At 44.5% G+C, this 16,384-nt stretch overlaps 1 protein-coding gene and 1 long non-coding RNA gene across 15 annotated transcripts in view; one reads left to right on the top strand and one right to left on the bottom strand.

Annotated features, from left to right (window-relative positions):
- NAV1 (neuron navigator 1) overlaps nucleotides 1-16,384 on the top strand; it is a 369,462-nt gene that overhangs the window by 241,332 nt on the left and 111,746 nt on the right. For all 9 annotated transcript variants that reach the window (XM_056815718.1, XM_056815720.1, XM_056815722.1 and 6 more), the window contains 2 exons: nucleotides 10,699-10,801; nucleotides 15,147-15,512. In XM_056815718.1, coding sequence (XP_056671696.1) covers nucleotides 10,699-10,801; nucleotides 15,147-15,512 — 469 coding nt within the window. The remainder of the gene's footprint in view (nucleotides 1-10,698; nucleotides 10,802-15,146; nucleotides 15,513-16,384) is intronic.
- The window catches only part of LOC103093828 (uncharacterized), a 125,726-nt gene that overhangs the window by 103,400 nt on the left and 5,942 nt on the right, over nucleotides 1-16,384 (bottom strand). For 2 of the 6 annotated variants that reach the window (XR_008916152.1, XR_008916153.1), the window contains exon 1: nucleotides 3,575-4,251. The exons of 1 other annotated variant lie outside the window; for it this stretch is intronic. This is a non-coding gene — a long non-coding RNA (uncharacterized LOC103093828). Of the gene's footprint in view, nucleotides 1-3,219; nucleotides 4,261-16,384 lie in introns of those variants that run through there. 3 more of the 6 variants (XR_001627811.2, XR_001627819.2, XR_001627821.2) reach the window with 3 other exon arrangements.

Consider the following 16,384-nt stretch of genomic DNA (forward strand, 5'->3'; position numbering starts at 1 on the left):
CCATGGCTCATCCATAGGCTGGCCCTTCCCCAGGCTGCCCCTCTGCCTGGAATGCCCTCCCTCCTTACATCTACTTCTGCTTCCTTCAAAGAGGAACTCCAAAGGCCACTTCTGCAAGGGACCTTTCCTGATCTCCTCCCACCCATCCCCATCTCCCAAATCACTTTGTACTCATCTTAGAGCTACTTTGAGTGCCTCCATGCTGCCCCCAGTCCCATAGAACGTAAGCTTCTTGAGGGCAGGAACTGTTTCATTTTTTCTCTTTAAATCTCTACCACGTGAATAGAAGACGATTCGGTTCTTGTTAATTGCTTGCTTGCTTGCTTAGCCGGTTGATGGATTTCTGCTTGGTATTTCTTATCATGGAATCTGCCCGGTATTTGCTGAGCTTCAACAATATGCCAGGTCTGGCTCCTGCGCTGCTCACAACCCAATGCTAGCATTAATCAGACGAGGAGAACAGGTTGTGCCCTTGATCTGGCTTTTTGTTTCCTCCCTGTGTGACTTTTCATCCTTCCTGTTTCAAGCCCTGATTCCCAGCAGGTCTGCACAAAAACCATTCTCCTAAGACGGATAGCTTCCTTCCATGTTCTCACATGAAGGGGAGAGACTGTTACTTTCATTAGCAACGTGGTGCTGAGGGAGAAGGGCTGGAACTGGAGTCAGAGGATCTGGGTTCAAATCTCAACTCTGTCATTTTCCTGGGCCATAGACTCCCCATCTCTATAGGGGATACATTCTAGGGACCTACTGCAAATGGCTGAAACCAGAGTTTTAAGTGTACACCTGCTGACCTCCGGTAGGTGCTCCTCAGCCTTCCACCCCAACTGCACCAAAATAAATAGATAAAAAGTGAACTAAATGAAATAGAAGGCAGAAGAGACTGCCATAGGCAGATTGCTGCTTTAGTGAGACCTCTGGTCTTCACTGTCAACCTGCAGATAATGGAAACCAAAAGAGGTGAAAACCATGGGATAAGTGGGCCAGGCTGTTTAACACTGGGCAAGTTACCTAACCTCTCTGAGCTCAAGTTCTTCATCTTTAAAATAAGGGGACTAGAATATAGGTAGGAGGTCCAGGACTAGAGATGGGAGGTCCTGGGTTCAAATTTGTTCTCAAGTACTTCCTGGCTGTTTGAACCTGGGCAAGTCATTTAACTCCCATTGCTTAGCCTTTACTGTTCTTCTGCTTTGGAACCAATAGACAGCATTAATTCTAAGACAGTAGGTAAGGGTTTTAAAATAAATAATAAAATAAAGGGACTAGGAGCCCAGTGAATAGAGTACCAGGCATGAAGTCAGGAGGACCTGAATACAAATCTGGCCTCAGACACTCCTGGCTGTGTGACCCTGGTCAAGTCACTTAACCCCCATTGTCTAGCCTTTACCACATTTCTGTCTTGGAATGAATACTTCATATTGATTTTAACACAAAAGGTAAGGGTTAAAAAAAATAAGGGGATACAAAAAATAAAATTTAAAAAAAAAAACAGTGGAATTGCTCCTCAGCAATTTGGGAGGGGGAAAGGAAGGGGGGTAAGGAAAGAACATGAACCATGTAACCATGGGAAAATATTCTAAATAAATATATTAAAATAAAAAAAATAAAACTGCAGTTTCCAAAGTTAAAAAAAAAATAAAGGGGACTAGATGAGACTTAGGTCCTTTCCAGCTCTAAATCTATGACCCTGCATTGCAAATGTTCTTGGAGATTAGAATCCTAGGCTCTCAGTCTGGCTTGGTCACTAACTACCTGTGTGTCATTCAGTCAGCTAAGATCTGGTGAATGCTTACTATGTGTTAAGCAAAGTACAATGTACTAGAGATACAAAGAAAAGCAAAACTCGGATCCTGCCATCAAAGAACTCACATTAGAAATGATATCCAAACAGCTATGAACATAGCTGGTATGTTGTGTTTTTTCAGTCATGTTTAATTCTTCATGACCCCATTTGGAGTTTTCTCAGCAAAGATACTAGAGTGGTTTCATTTCCTTCTCCAGCTCATTTTACAGATGAGAAAATGGAGGCAAACAGGGTTAAGCGACCTACTCAGAGTCACCCAGCTAGTAAGTGTCTGAGGCAGGATTTGAACTCGGAAGGATGAGTCTTCCTGACTCCAAGTCAATCTCTTTATCCTCTGTACCTTCTAGCTGCCCTTCACACTCTTCAAGCACTTGGTGATCCCCTTCAGGGTTTTCTTGGCCAAGGTAATGGAGTGGTTCTCCATTTCCTACTCCAGATACAATAGAGTGTAAATCTGAGGTAATCCCAAAGGGGAGGCACTAGCAATGAGTGGGGCCAGGAAAGGTGGGCTTCAAGCAATGTGGGTTAGGTTTTCTCACCTAAGAAACAAGGAAGGTAACTAGAAAATTTATTTTAGTTCCCTACCAGCTCCTAGATAAGGTGTTCCTCATCCGGTCTATTGTCTAAGGTAGATCCCTGTTGCTGCTACCCAACTGCTGCTATATTACCTAAGGCCATCTTGGAATCTGGACAGCAATTATTCTACCATTGGCCCCAGGCTAAGCTTCTCATAAAAGTTCTGAAAAATACATGATGGAGCAATTATAATTTCAACAGGCAGTGACTGCAATTTACTTAATTGTCAGCTAATTATGGGGAAGTTGGGCTATTGAGTGATTGATCTTGTTGCCCACCACCTTCCAGCACCATTAGAAATCTGGCATTTGGCGAGATCGCCCTGACTGGTCATTCCCCATTCCATACCTAGATTTTAGAGAGATTATCCTCAGTTTCCTGGGCCCCAAAGTTTCCCATGGCTGAGAGCTACTCATGGAAGGCAATGTTACTCCAGAGAGTTAGGAGATTAAATTGGCTTCCCTTTTTATGACTGAGGCCAGAGGTGTGAGAAACCAAGAAGAAGGGTTTTCAGTGGTCATCTCCTCCACTCTTCCTGCCTCCAGCCAGAAGTGCCCCTGGCCCTGACCAAGCATCAGCAACTTGTGTTGGGGAAGGTCTCCTCAAGAGGATTCTCAGGGCAACCAGGTGGCCCAATGGATAGAATGCCAGACCTAGAGACAGGAGGTCCCAGGTTCAAACTTGAACTCAGACACTTCCTGGCTTTTTCCCCCTGGGCAAGTTCCCTGACCCCAACTGCCTTGTCTTTACCGATCTTCTCACGTGGAATCAATACTTGGAATTGATTCTAAGACAGAAGGTAAGGATTTGAAAGAAGAAATAAAAAAGAGGATTCTCACCACCTTCCTTCAGTTCCAGTGCCTTCTACAGGTTCCAAGCAGAAACGCAGGAGACAAGCAGGCAGATCCCAGTGGTCTTGTCAAAGGGCTGAGTCTCTTCTTCCCTGCATCCCTAAATTCCAACTATCTGCCTTCTGAAAACCACATGCCAGGCTTCCCTGCTGACTCAAGACTATGTCCCCTCCCCACCTTTTTCTGGATAAATGGAGGCTAAAAAGTTTAGGGAGCTCCAAAGAGAAAGTTAGGCTAGATTTATGCTGAAGTAGTAGATCCACATGGCCTTCTCTTGAGTTTAAGGATGGAGTGAATATGGCAGAAGACACATTTAAGGGAAAAAAAGGCTATATTCAAATACCTTCACTCCACTGGGAATCTCTGTTGACTCCAGGATCAACCAGAAAACTCTTCACTGTGTTGCCAAGGAAAGAACACAGGAGTTTGAATGGTACCCCAGTGAGGGGAGGACAGGGGGAGGGGGCATGAGGGCTGTATCAAGAATTCCAAGAGCTATTGTGTGGAAATGGAATTAGATTTCTTCTGTTTGTTGTAGAACAATCTGGAATGATGCCCTTAGAGTTATAAAACTGTGTATATGCTTTGATCTGGCGATACCACTATTAGATTTAAATCCTAAGGATAAGAGGAAAAGGAAAAAAACCTGTACGTTTGAAAATATTTTTAGCATCTTTCTTTGTAGTGTCAAAAAACTGGAAATTGAAGGGCTACCCACCATCTGGGGAATGAGTAAACAAGTTGTGGGGAGTGATCATGATAGGATACTACTGTATGGTAAGAAATGATGAGCAGATTAATTTAAATTTTTTTAAACCCTCACCTTCCATCTTAGAATCAATACTGTGTGTTGTTTCTAAGGCAGAAGAGCAGTAATTTCCTGGAGAATTGAGGGTAAGTGACTTGCCCAGGGTCACACAACTGGGAAGTGTCTGAGGCCAGATTTGAACCTAGGACCTCCCATCTCTAGGCCTGGCTCTCAATCCCACTGAGCCACCCATCTGCCCTGAGCAGGTTAATTAAAAAGAAATAAATAAACATAGAAAGACCCACATGAAATTATGAAGTGTAAAACAAGCAGGACCAAGAGAGCATAATATACAGAAACAAAAATATTGCTTTAAGAATAACTGTGAATGTCTTCCTCCAGTGAAAGAACTGATAAATAGAAAAGGCATGATGTAGTTTTATATATTATGTGTGTGTGTGTGTGTGTGTGTGTAGTCAAATGATGCCTTCTCTGGTGTGAAGTGGGGAGGGAGATGCCTGGGCACTTAAATGTAACAAACTAACTAATTAATTAATTTATAAATATATATTCATATGTATATATTCCTGATCCCAGGAAGCCAAACCAGGAAAAATGGGTGAAAGGGGCAAATAGAAGTTTCCCAGCCTTTAGAGCTGTTTCAAAGTAAAATGGGCGGCACTTTTAAGAGGTGAGGATGTCCCCTTCTTGAAGGTCTTCAAGCAGAGGCAAAATGATCATTTGTTGGGTAGATCAGAGTGGGGATCCTTTTTCAGCTATGGGTTGGATTTGATGATTGCTAAGGTGCTTTTTCAGCACCCAAATTCTATGATGCTGTGAGTTCAAATCCAGCCTTGGCTATTTGCCACTTTTGAGATTTGGGGGACATCATGTCACCTCTTAGAGCCTCCATTTCCTAATCTGTAAAGTAATTGGGCTTTGCATCCCATGAGCTCTAAAGTTCTTGCCAGCTCTAGATCCTAATGTCTGTTAGTCAATAAAATATATTAAACACCTACTGTGTGCCAGGCTCTATGCTAAGCACCAGAGATACATAGAAAGGCAAAAGACAATCCCTGCTCTCAATCTAAGGAGGGAGATGACGTGCAAATAACCATTACAAAGGAGGGAGAGGAAGGGGGGAGGGAGAGAGAAATTGTCTAATGGATAGATGATGGAGGGAAAGATGGATAGAGAGAAAGATGATGAGTAGATAGTGATACATAAATTGGAGATATCAATAGAGGAAAGGCACTGGCAATAAGGGAGCTCAGGAAAGGCTTCTTGCAGAAGGTGAGATTTCCACTAAGACTTGGTTCTATGAATTAAACTGATGTGTTTGTAGGGATGCCTCTGGGTTTACAGAATAGAGTATCATAAAGGACTAGACTTGAAGTCAGACCATCTTGGGCATTTATTCATTGAGTGACCTTGGACAAAACTCTTAACCTCTGTGAACCTCAGTTTCTTCCACTGTAAAATGAGGATGGGGTGGACTTCAGTAAAGTCAGATTCAAATAGAATCCCTGTGGTCTCCATATTGACTTAGAAAACCATAAGCTGACATTATGTATATTTTATTGTATTTTTATTTATTTCATTGAACATTTCCCAATTACATTTTCATCCAGAGTTTCCCCAATCTCTTGTGCACTCAGGCCATGAGTGTGATCTGTTCATTTCTAACTCTCTAATCCTTCATCTACTACAAATTCTCCTGTCTCCAGTCAAAGCTGCTTTCCTCTTGGCTGGTCATCAGTGAAGATGGAAAACAGGGGATCACCATCATCCTTGGAGAATACAAGTATTATAAAATCCCCTCTTCAGCCTTCTCTTCCCCACTTAGCAGTCTAAGTCATCCTGCTTTCTTTGGTTTCACAGACTTCATTCACCATCTTATCCTTTGATTGTCTTTCTTCCTCAAAGTGATAGCTAGGGGATGGCCACATGGTTCAGTGGTTAGAGAGCCAGGTCTGGAGATGGAAGGTCCCAGGTTCAAATTCGACCTCAGATGCTTCCTCACCTTTGTATGAGCACCTTTATGGAAATGGCCTAATTAGTTAATCAGACAGTGCTCTGTGTATATGTGTGCTTCTTTGTGTTTTAGCATTTACAAGTAAATTCCCAAGTCCAGCAATATCTATAATTGAAGTTATAAATTGGTTCTATGCTACATGTTTATTCCTCTGTGTTTCATGCATACATATGTCTTGTGATAGGGAAAACTTGTATACATGTCCTTGCTCCAATGACTGCTGGTCAAACAGAAAACTTGCCCTAGGCTGGCATAAAAGTCATTAAACACTAAAGGAAGCACCACCCTACAATGCAGATGCCCTGTTGCATGCTGGGTATGTGCAGTTGTTTACATGAAGCTAGGGTGAGTTGCCATGGTGACAGCTGGGTTGGGGGAGCTGCTAATAATGCCTTAGAGACCCTGAATTAGCACACCCACCCCTCCAGTTCCCCAAAGCTGTTATTCCATCTGTGCAGAGAGAAGCATCCAGCAGCAACTAGGGGAAATGGAGGGAGCTATGGAAAGATCTTTTAAGGCCCTCAGTCAAAGCCCCCTAGCGCTGTCCAGAATGAAAAAGAGTTTTGCATCCCCTCTGCTGGACCATGGCTGTTCCCCATCCTCACCTGCCATGGGATTTACCAGGCAGAGGGAACTTGTACAACCTACCCTCCCACCCCTAATCCTAGAAACTCTTGTCATGAGCAGCCAAACCCTGGAATGGAGAGGTGGGGTGGGATGCCTTGGGGAAAGGAGAGGACAGGTCCCCAGCCCTTCCAAACTACTCTTCCTTCATTCCTGCCTTCCTTCCTTTCTTCCCACAAAGCTCAGAGGGCTTGATGAGGGCCAGGTGAGACAGCACGGAGTATTCTTTTCAGGCTGAATTCTCTTGGGTGCCCCCAGTGATTCCTCTCCATTATCCTCCAAGAGGAGAGTACCTGCTCCCAGAGTTCCTAAAGGACAACCCTGACCAATTCTCCAGACGAAAGACTGATTGTCATATACAACCTGGCCACCAGATGTCGCTTCCGGAAGACCTACCAGATTTCAGCTTCTCTCATCTTTGGTATCTCCTGGAAGAAGCAATCCTAGGACTAAAGACCTCCTTCATCCGGGGTCCCTCTACTCGTAATCTGTGTCAATGGGCACCTGCCTAAGACTGATAGAATTAGATGAGAGAAGAGAGTGATCATCATCTCAGAAGATGGGATAAAGTGTATTAAGGAATTAAAGATTGGAATCAGGGAGCCAAGTGAGGAATGCTTGGGGAGATAGAGGAGAAGGACTTACTTCTCTCTCATGTTCTCTTCTCTTTCTCTGGAGCTGTCACTTCCTGACCTCTGAGGATACAGTTCATTCCCTTCTTCCTACTCACCTAGCTTCCTAGAGCTCTGAAGTTACCCATAGGGTTTGGTTTGGTTTGAGTGAGGGGTTGGGGGACAGAACAAATCTGGCAGATTCCAGAACAATCTGGAAATGTGATTGCATCAATGTTGGGAACTCCCAGTAAGGAAAATTCCTTCCCCCACCAGGTATTATGAGCAACTTATATGATTTATAATCTCAGAGAATTGTCTGGAGCCCTAAAAAATTAAGTAGCTTCCCCCAGGGTCACAAAGTTGAGGCACGTTGATGAAAGAAATTGATCCCCCAGGTTTTCCTGACTCCAAGACCACCTTCTATAACCGAGTTTGAGCCTAGAATCCCAAATTTAGGGCTGAAAACACAAGATCATGTGGTCCTTCCTCATTCATTTTACTGATGCACAAACCAAAGCAGGGAGATTGTCCTCTTCAGGGACCAACATTGAAAAATGTTAAGTACCTAGTTAATATAATAATAATAATAGTATCTTACTAAAGCCTAGATCTTAGAGATGGCTCCAAGTAACCTGGAGCTTGTCTATCTAAAAGACAAAGGTTAATAATTTCCCCCACCTTTGCTTCTTTATGAGATCTTCTTACCAAATAAAACAGGCATATTCTCTCCAGTATCAGTCTGGGGTTCTTGGGGGCAGGGGATGTTATCTTCAACGAAAGAGGAGTCACTGGACTCTAAACCCCTCTTTAGCATGCCAGCAGAAACATTGCTGAGTGGTATTCCTGGGTTCTGTGGTTGAATCTGAGTCATCTAGGAGTAAATAGCTTTGTTTGTAGGTCACCATATTCTGAGACTAAAGAAGGATCCTTGGACCTGTACATTGAGCAACTCATCCAAGCTCTTCTCTTTCCTCAGTTTACCTATCCTAGATCAAAGGGCTTCAATCCTCTATCCTGCTCTACAATATCTAGACAGACAGTTAGGAATTGCAAAGACCAAAAAGCCTGAGGATGATTTCAGGTGCTTTGATAAATGCCAGAAATGGGCTGAGATATTTGCACAGAGCTGCCTCTGAACTCTCTGACCTCTTCCTGTCAAATCAGACCTTTTCTTCCCACCTGGGAAATATGGATTGGAGATGCTGGTATAATAGAGCCAAAGCCTGTACAAATATGGTTTGTTTGCTGTGCTATTAAAAACCCTTCTTTTCCTGACCTGGTTCTCACTGGTAGGGCCTAACAAACCTGCCCCCCACCCCCCACCCCCCACACAGCCATCATTCTCCACTTCCTGATTGTCTCCAGCATTTACAGACATTTCTCTAACTTGGTGACCATGGTCTTGCACCCATTGTTTCAATGGCATGTACGGTACCTCTGGCTGCCCCATAACAATTGTAGAACATCAGGGCCTCAGGGAGTTGGCAAAGGAGTCCATTATTGTTATATTTTTCTTTGCCTGCTAGCATGGTGATCTGAAAACTTTATCAGGATATCTGATGCTGCCTAATGAAGACCCGTGTAGGAAAATAAGTCTTAATGTAAAAAAGCAGCTTAGAGATCATGGAGTTCAACCCATAAAGCCCAGAGAATATAAGTGACTTGCCCAAGTGGGAGAAAGGAAGGTGGGGCAGGTTTGGGTGTGGAATTGAATTGTAAGAAAGGTGCCCTGGAGATCTTGGAAGAGGGAGTGGTTGCTGCCAGGACCTGGCTCTCTGCCCATCCCCACCCAACCCTCCCTCCAGCTGGCGAGACAGTCGAAAAAGCCTCTTGCCAGATCCCAGGTTTCAGTCTTGGCAAAGGGCAGGAAAAAAAACCAACCCTCAACAGGATTCCAAAGTTTTCCCTTTTCCAGCTGAAATAACCCAACGCTCCAGCTGAGTCTGTGGTGGGCCGAGTGGGCAGCTTCATTCATGAGGGAGGAGGGAAGGAGAAATAAGGGGAGAAGGCAGGGGAAGATTTCCTAGCAATGTCAACCCTCCTGAATTCTCCGCTGGTTGTTATTATGTAAAGTCATTCATGAAAACCTCTGCCTCTTCCTAGCTGTGTGACCTTGGGCAAGTCACTTGACTCCTATTGCCTTACCCTTATTGCTCTTCTGTTTTGGAACCAATGAAAAAATCTGCCTCTTAGATTCTAGGGAGACATCCTGAATTTGCTTTGAGATCCTTACATACAATCCTTTTGAGTTTTCCCAGCTGTCAAATTGCCTTCTCTACTGGGCCATTTGTTTTGTCACACTATAAATCAGAAAGGGGGAGGTGGCACTAGGAGGTGGACTCAGTGGATTGAGAGTCAGACCTGGAGAAAGAAGGTCCTGGGGCCAAACTTGAACTCAGACATTTCCAGCTGTGTGACCCCAGGCACGTCACAACCCCCATTGGCTAGCCATGACTGCTCCTCTGCTTTACAACCAACGTGCAGCATTGATTCTAAGACAGAAGGTAAAGCTTAAAATTTTTTTAAACAGAAAAGAGGAAGGATTTGTTGCTTTGTAATACAAAAGCTTTTCCTTCTGAAGTTCTGTTAGGTCATCCGTGTCATCCAGCCTAGAGACAAAGAAGGCAGATTAGATGACCTCAGGTAGGCTGTTCCGGCCACAGCACTCCAATGGCCAGATCTTTACTTGTATGTCTTCAATGGCACCTCTGAAAAGAGTATTGTGTTGGCCATCCCTGGCCTTGGCTCAACTCTCTTGGCCTCTAGCACCCATTCCTCAGCCCCTCCCACCCCTCCCATATCCCTGAGGTCCCTCCTGGCCTTTCTAAACCAACACTACCACCCCCACCCCCACCCAAGGTAAGTTACAGATATCAGACCTGGTGGGTTCTTCTGCCTCTGCTATTGGGCTATCAGGTTATTCCGAGAAACCTCTTTCAATCCTAATTAGCAGATGGAGGAGGCCCATCTGATCCACCTCCCAAGACCCCCATTGGGAGCAGCCCTTCTCCCTTCTGCCCAGCTGAGCTTCCAGACGGGGCCCCATCAGAGTGCCGGAGACTCAGAGAGGGAGGGTTGGTTGCAGAAGCTAGCATCAGTTGCCACAAACCTTGGCTGGGGCCCTTGTTTATTGGGGAAACTTCCCCTAAGGACAACAGCCAGGTGCTCTCATGATTAACATAGAGGTGAGGGGGTAGAAATTCTGGGGGCAGATCTCATTTATATGGACCTCCTTCCTGGGCTGTTGCTCACATATACAGGCCTGAGGGGAGGCAGCCCTAGCTCCATTTTCATAAGTAGCTTTTCCCCCAGTGATCAGGCATTCCAGGGATTTGTGCTGCCTTGTTTATTCTAGCTTTTGTCTTCCTGGTCAGTTCCCCATAATGGAGTGTCCTTTGCAGTCAATCCCCAGACTCATCCTATCTCTTTCCTCTCGCCCTTTACAGATCCGGAGTCCCAGAGAAAGAGGACAGTCCAAAATGTCTTGGACCTTCGACAGAATCTGGAGGAGACTATGTCTAGCCTGAGAGGTTCCCAGGTAACTCACAGGTAAGCCTTAAGTTGTAATTCCCCTTGCTCCCTCTCTCTTCCACCTCTGCCTCCTCCACCATGGAACAACTCAATGTTTCTCCAGCTCTTTTTTTCCCAGGTATGTATATGTATCCCACCCATCAGTACCTCAGATTGTCCTGGCACTATTTCTCCTTGCCTTCCAATTAGCCAAATGTCCTTTCACCATTATCCCTCACTAAGAGGCCCTTCCCTTCTAGCTAAGCTATGCTTATGTTTGTCCTTGTTCCTGACTCAAACCAGCACCACCAGCAGAGATCAGGGAGGGTCATCTTGCTGTACTTAACATAGCTTCATACTGGCATCATTTCCTACTTGTGCCTGCCCACTCCTTCCCCCACCCCAAATGCAGAGGGTCTCCAGGCTCCTGGTTGAGCCTAGAGACCTCTTCTTCCCTTGGCACCTCTACCCTAGCAGCCTGCTGGCCACATTCTCTGCCCTGACTCAATATTTCCCTTCCCTGACTGCTTGCTGCCCAGATGAGCTCATGCTGTCAGCTCTGTGGGGGGGCAGTGGGGGCCAGACTGGGCTCTAGGGGTAATGAGTATAGGAGGCAGCCAGGATTGGGAAATTGTGGGGTGTGAGGGAGAAAGTTGGTTAAAGGACAAGTCACACCCTCAGTTGAATTAGACGTTGGTTCCTCCCCTATCTCCTGGGGATGGAAAACTGAGAGCAAAGTTGGAAAAGCTATGGAGATGGCAGTGATGAGAAGGGTATTTCCCTAAGCCCATGCTCTCCGGCCCATGGTAGGACTATATTATAGTCCTTCAAGTATTAAGTACTCGGGTACTTAGCCTGCATGTCTTGCACCCCACTCCCAATTCAGTTATCCCATCACTCAGCTCTAGGCACCAAGTCCTGATCCTGTACTTCAGTCATGCTTAGATCTCATCCTCAAGGCTGGGGGGCCTTTTTCAGTGTTTTCTTTTGAGAACTGAAATCAAAAATGAAACATACCACCCATCTTCTGACACAGAGATATCAAACACAAGATGCAGAATGAGACATGCATTTTTGGAGATGGCCAATGTGAAAATTTTGTTTTGCTTGAATATATATATTTGGTTCAATGGTTTTGTTTCTCTTTTCTTTTCCATTGAGGGGTAGGATAGGAGAGAAAATAATTTTTTGTTAATTGATCAGTGAGAAGTAGGAGAACAAATAAATTTTCATTAGTTGGAAAAAAATGCCATTATAGGACAGATCCTTAGGCATGTTTTTGAAGTCTTTCCTTCCTGGATTAGAGACTGTGCCTGTGCCAAGACCTTCAGTATGACTTTTTTGAAGGAAGAGAGATGATAGAGAAATAAATTTGATGAGGGAAAACAATTGCTTTGGGGAGGGGGGATGCCTAAGAGGCTCTTGCAAGGGCAACTAAATGGCACAGTGAATAGAAAACAAGACTTTTTCTTGAGTTCAAATCTCACCTCAGACACTTACTAAACTGTGTGGCCCTGGGCAAGTCACAACTCTGTTTGCCTATTTAAAAAAAAAGAATTCTGAAGGTCTCCCCCTAACCAGGATTCAGGCATCTCTAGTATGTGCCTCCTATTCCCACTGGTAAATATAGGAACACCAAGCAACCTGGAAAATCAAACTGGTCAGTGGAGTCTAGATCACTAAACATAACACTAGAGTAATCTCAGTTCTCATTAGATTGGCCCAGTTCAGAACAAGCTCCATCACCATGTTTCCTAGAGACCCCAACTCCTGAAACCCCACCTTGTTTCCACAACTCCACTCCAGCCAATCTTGGGAAAGAACTGGGACAGTCCCTCAGGCTTTGGATCACCAGCCAGCTTCATCCCAGGACAGCCAGAAAGAACTTAGTTACTGATGGGGTCACACCCAAAATGACTCATCCCCAGAGGAGCAGAACAGCTTCCATTTCCTTGGCTGGACTGACTCTCACTTGCCAGATGTAGGACAGCTGTGACCACCGCTGTGGCTGTTTATTGTCTTCAGGAATGGGGCAATATTTGAGAGACTAGATCTAAGACCCACAAGGAGAGCTAGGTGACTGTTCCTTCTAGGGAAGAGCCCTTTTCTCATCCTTTACAAAAGTTGACTTAGCCACTCCAAATCTGTTTTTCCCCTGACGATGTCTCCAAGTTGGTTTCCACCCCACCCTTTTGATCAGATTCTTATTCTTACTATTTATATATCACATATCATGGTAGAAAAGGCAAGATGGTTGGGGGGGGGGGGGACGAGTTATTCTCAGAGCCAGGAAGACCTGATTTCAAGATCTACCTTTGACATATATAAGTTATGTGACCCTGGACCAGTCACTTGACTTCTCAATGCTTTAAGTAAACCTCTAAGAATGTATGTTGCAGAGAAGGCTTCAACCTGCATTGATGGCTAGTTTCCTCACCAATGAGTTTCCTGTACCAGTGGATCGCAGGTCCGTCCATTCCTTAGTCTTTCCTGGATTTCTGTAGTCCTTTCACTCCTCAAAGCACACCCAACCAACTAACCCATTTCAATTCTAGCTTAACAGAATATATTGGCAGATACAGTTAAGTATCCCCAGGTTACTAGTGGAGCAACTTGGGGAGAGTGAACTGAGCCAGCTTGTTCTATATATTGTTGCTGGTAGAGCTGGGATGAAAACCCAGATCTTGGCTCCCAGCAAAGGTCTCTTTCCACCAGACCACAAGGATGAGCCCCAAGGCTAGGTCATGGGGGTAAGTGGGTGCTGGCTTGCAGGTTAATTAGAGATTTAGTTCCTTTTCGGAAACTTTTGCACCTATTAAGTTCCCATTCTACTCCTATTTCTGCCCTCTGAGAATGGATTGGCGGGAAGAGAGTTGGGGTGTTATTGGGGGAGGGAAAGGGAAGAGGATTATCTGGAGCTGGGGGTCAGTAGCTATGGGGAAATGAAACTTTCCTCTCTGCCTTGTGTTAAGCCTACTCTTCAACCACCACCACCACCCCCCAGCAGGAACTGGAGGCTAGTATGGAACTGGGCCCAGAGGGAGGGGGGAAACCTAATAAAGCCCAGTGACTTCTGCAATAAAATCTTTCTTCCTGATTCAAAGGATGGTTCTCCCTAGGGCCTTGGGGCCCTCACTTTCAGCAATTTCCCCAGACTTTATGATGTCTGGAGGATAAAAGGAGGAAAGTCATTTGGGAAGAAACTTGTTTAGCATTAGCTTCTGCAGGGATCAGGACAGGATTAGAATAAGCCAGGAAGTTCTTGATGCCCACTCTGATCATAGAATGCCAACATGATGCTAATGAATATATAAGAGACTCAGCCTCAACTTTTCTGGACTTCCAGAACCTTCTAGGCTTATCTTATTCATCCTATCATCTTCATCATCATAGTTTTCTAAGGCACTAACATGGTTGGAAAACTGTGTGGGCTACTGGACTGCCACTTATGTCTCTTCTCTGTAATTTGATTCAACAGGGCTTTATTGAGTGTCCCCAGGGAGCCTAGTAATGTGCTAAGCCTGAGGGGGAGTCTTTCTGGTCCTCCCAAACAATAGGAAAACACACAATCCTAGAGCTAAAGTTGATGGGGATCTTTAACGTCATCTATTCTACCTACCCACTCCCATTTTACAAATGAGGAAACTAAGGAGTGACTTGCCCAAGGTCCCATAAATAATCAAAAGTAGGATTCTTTTGCACAGACTGTCCCCCATATTTGGAATGTACTCCCTTCCTCCTTTATGCCTTGTAAACTGCCAAGTTTCCTTCAAACCTGAGCTCAAATACCTCCTCCTATATTAGACCTGTCCTTATCTCCCTGCTGCTAGTATATTCTCCCCAAAATTCTGTTGTTGTTTTTCAGTCATATTCAGCTTTTCTGTAACTCCATTTGGGGTTATCCTGGCAAAATGAGGTAGTTTTCCAGTTCCTTTTCCACTCATTTTACAGTTAAGGATACTGAGGCAGACAAGAATTGAACTAGAAAACACCTAAGATCTCTTTCCACTCTGATCTACAGTCTACATAGGTGCAATGGATAGAGCACTAAGCCTGGAGTCAGAAAGATCTGAATTCAGATCTAGTCTGAGACACTTACTAGGGGTATGACCTTGACCAAGTCACTTAACCTCTGTTTGCCTGTTTACTCACCTATAAAATGAATCTAATACTAAGCACCCACCTCTCAGGGTCTTTATGAGACTCAAGTAAGATAATTACAAAGCACTTAGAATAGTGCCTGGCACATAGTAAGGACTATATAAATATTAGTTATTATTATTATAATTATTCATCCTATGATCTATTTAAAAACAAAACAAAAATGTCTTCCAGCTCTTAAGTTCTTCTCTTCCTAAGAACCTGCCTTATTCTTCCCTCATAGCTCCCTGGAGATGACCTGCTATGACAGTGATGATGCCAACCCCCGCAGTGTGTCCAGCCTCTCCAACCGCTCATCCCCACTCTCTTGGCGCTATGGCCAATCGAGCCCCCGCCTGCAGGCGGGCGATGCACCTTCAGTGGGTGGGAGCTGCCGATCTGAGGGCCCTCCAGCCTGGTATATGCATGGCGAGCGAGCCCACTATTCTCACACAATGCCCATGCGGAGTCCCAGCAAACTCAGCCACATCTCCCGCCTTGAGCTAGTTGAGTCTTTGGATCCTGATGAGGTTGACCTCAAATCTGGCTACATGAGTGACAGTGACCTCATGGGCAAAACCATGACAGAAGATGATGACATCACCACAGGGTAAGTAAATGGCCCAGTCAAAGAAAGGGGGGGGAAGGCATTATCTTTGTTGGCCTAATGGAGAGTGGGAAACTCAGGGATACTTTCTTTCAGATTCTTTACAAACATTTTAAGAATGGAGATTTGATCTTTCACTTTGTCATGGTTATGTAAAGCCCTATGGAACCTCTTTTCACCAAGTCCTGAGTTATGGATTTGCTAGAACAAAAAGGTTGGATTAGAAATATCAATAAAATGTTCCATTAGAGTGGGGGAAGGGTGAGTTTCTTTCCCCTATGTATGATTGGTATGGTTTTGTGGGGTACAGTTGGCATGAACTGGACTTTTTGGAGCTAATCTGCCAGTGGTGGTGAAACCCTTTTTAAGTTGCGTAGAAGGTACCCACCTGAATTAGTATAGGAAGTTCCTTTTATCTGTGTAATAACAAACACTATCTATAGCCCATCAGTCATTATAGATTTTTCTCTGATAAGTTGCTCTCTAGACCTCCTAGCAGCATACTGTTCCCTTCCCAATCTTTAAAAGGCTCTTCATCTCACCTTCCTTCCACAGAAACTCCTAAATCTTTTCTCCTTCCTGTCCCCTTCTCCTTTTCTAGTCATTATTGTACCCAGGACAAATTCAGCTGAGGGTTGGAAGGAGTAAGATCTGAGACACTGTTGAAATAGCTTCATGACAGAGGTCAAGGGAGTTAAGCATATTGAAGAATTGGGAAGGAAAAAATAGATCTAGGAAGCCAGAGAATTTAAAGGAACAGAGATTGGAGAAGAGAAAACTGTAAGCCAGGTATAGAATGGATTGAGGAGAAAGTGATCTAGAGTTCTACGAATGATAGCAAAAAAAGGAACCTGGATACGATGGAATGAAATGGA

Source organism: Monodelphis domestica, chromosome 2 (genome assembly GCF_027887165.1).
Source record: "Monodelphis domestica isolate mMonDom1 chromosome 2, mMonDom1.pri, whole genome shotgun sequence".
In the NCBI taxonomy this organism is placed as follows: domain Eukaryota; kingdom Metazoa; phylum Chordata; class Mammalia; order Didelphimorphia; family Didelphidae; genus Monodelphis; species Monodelphis domestica.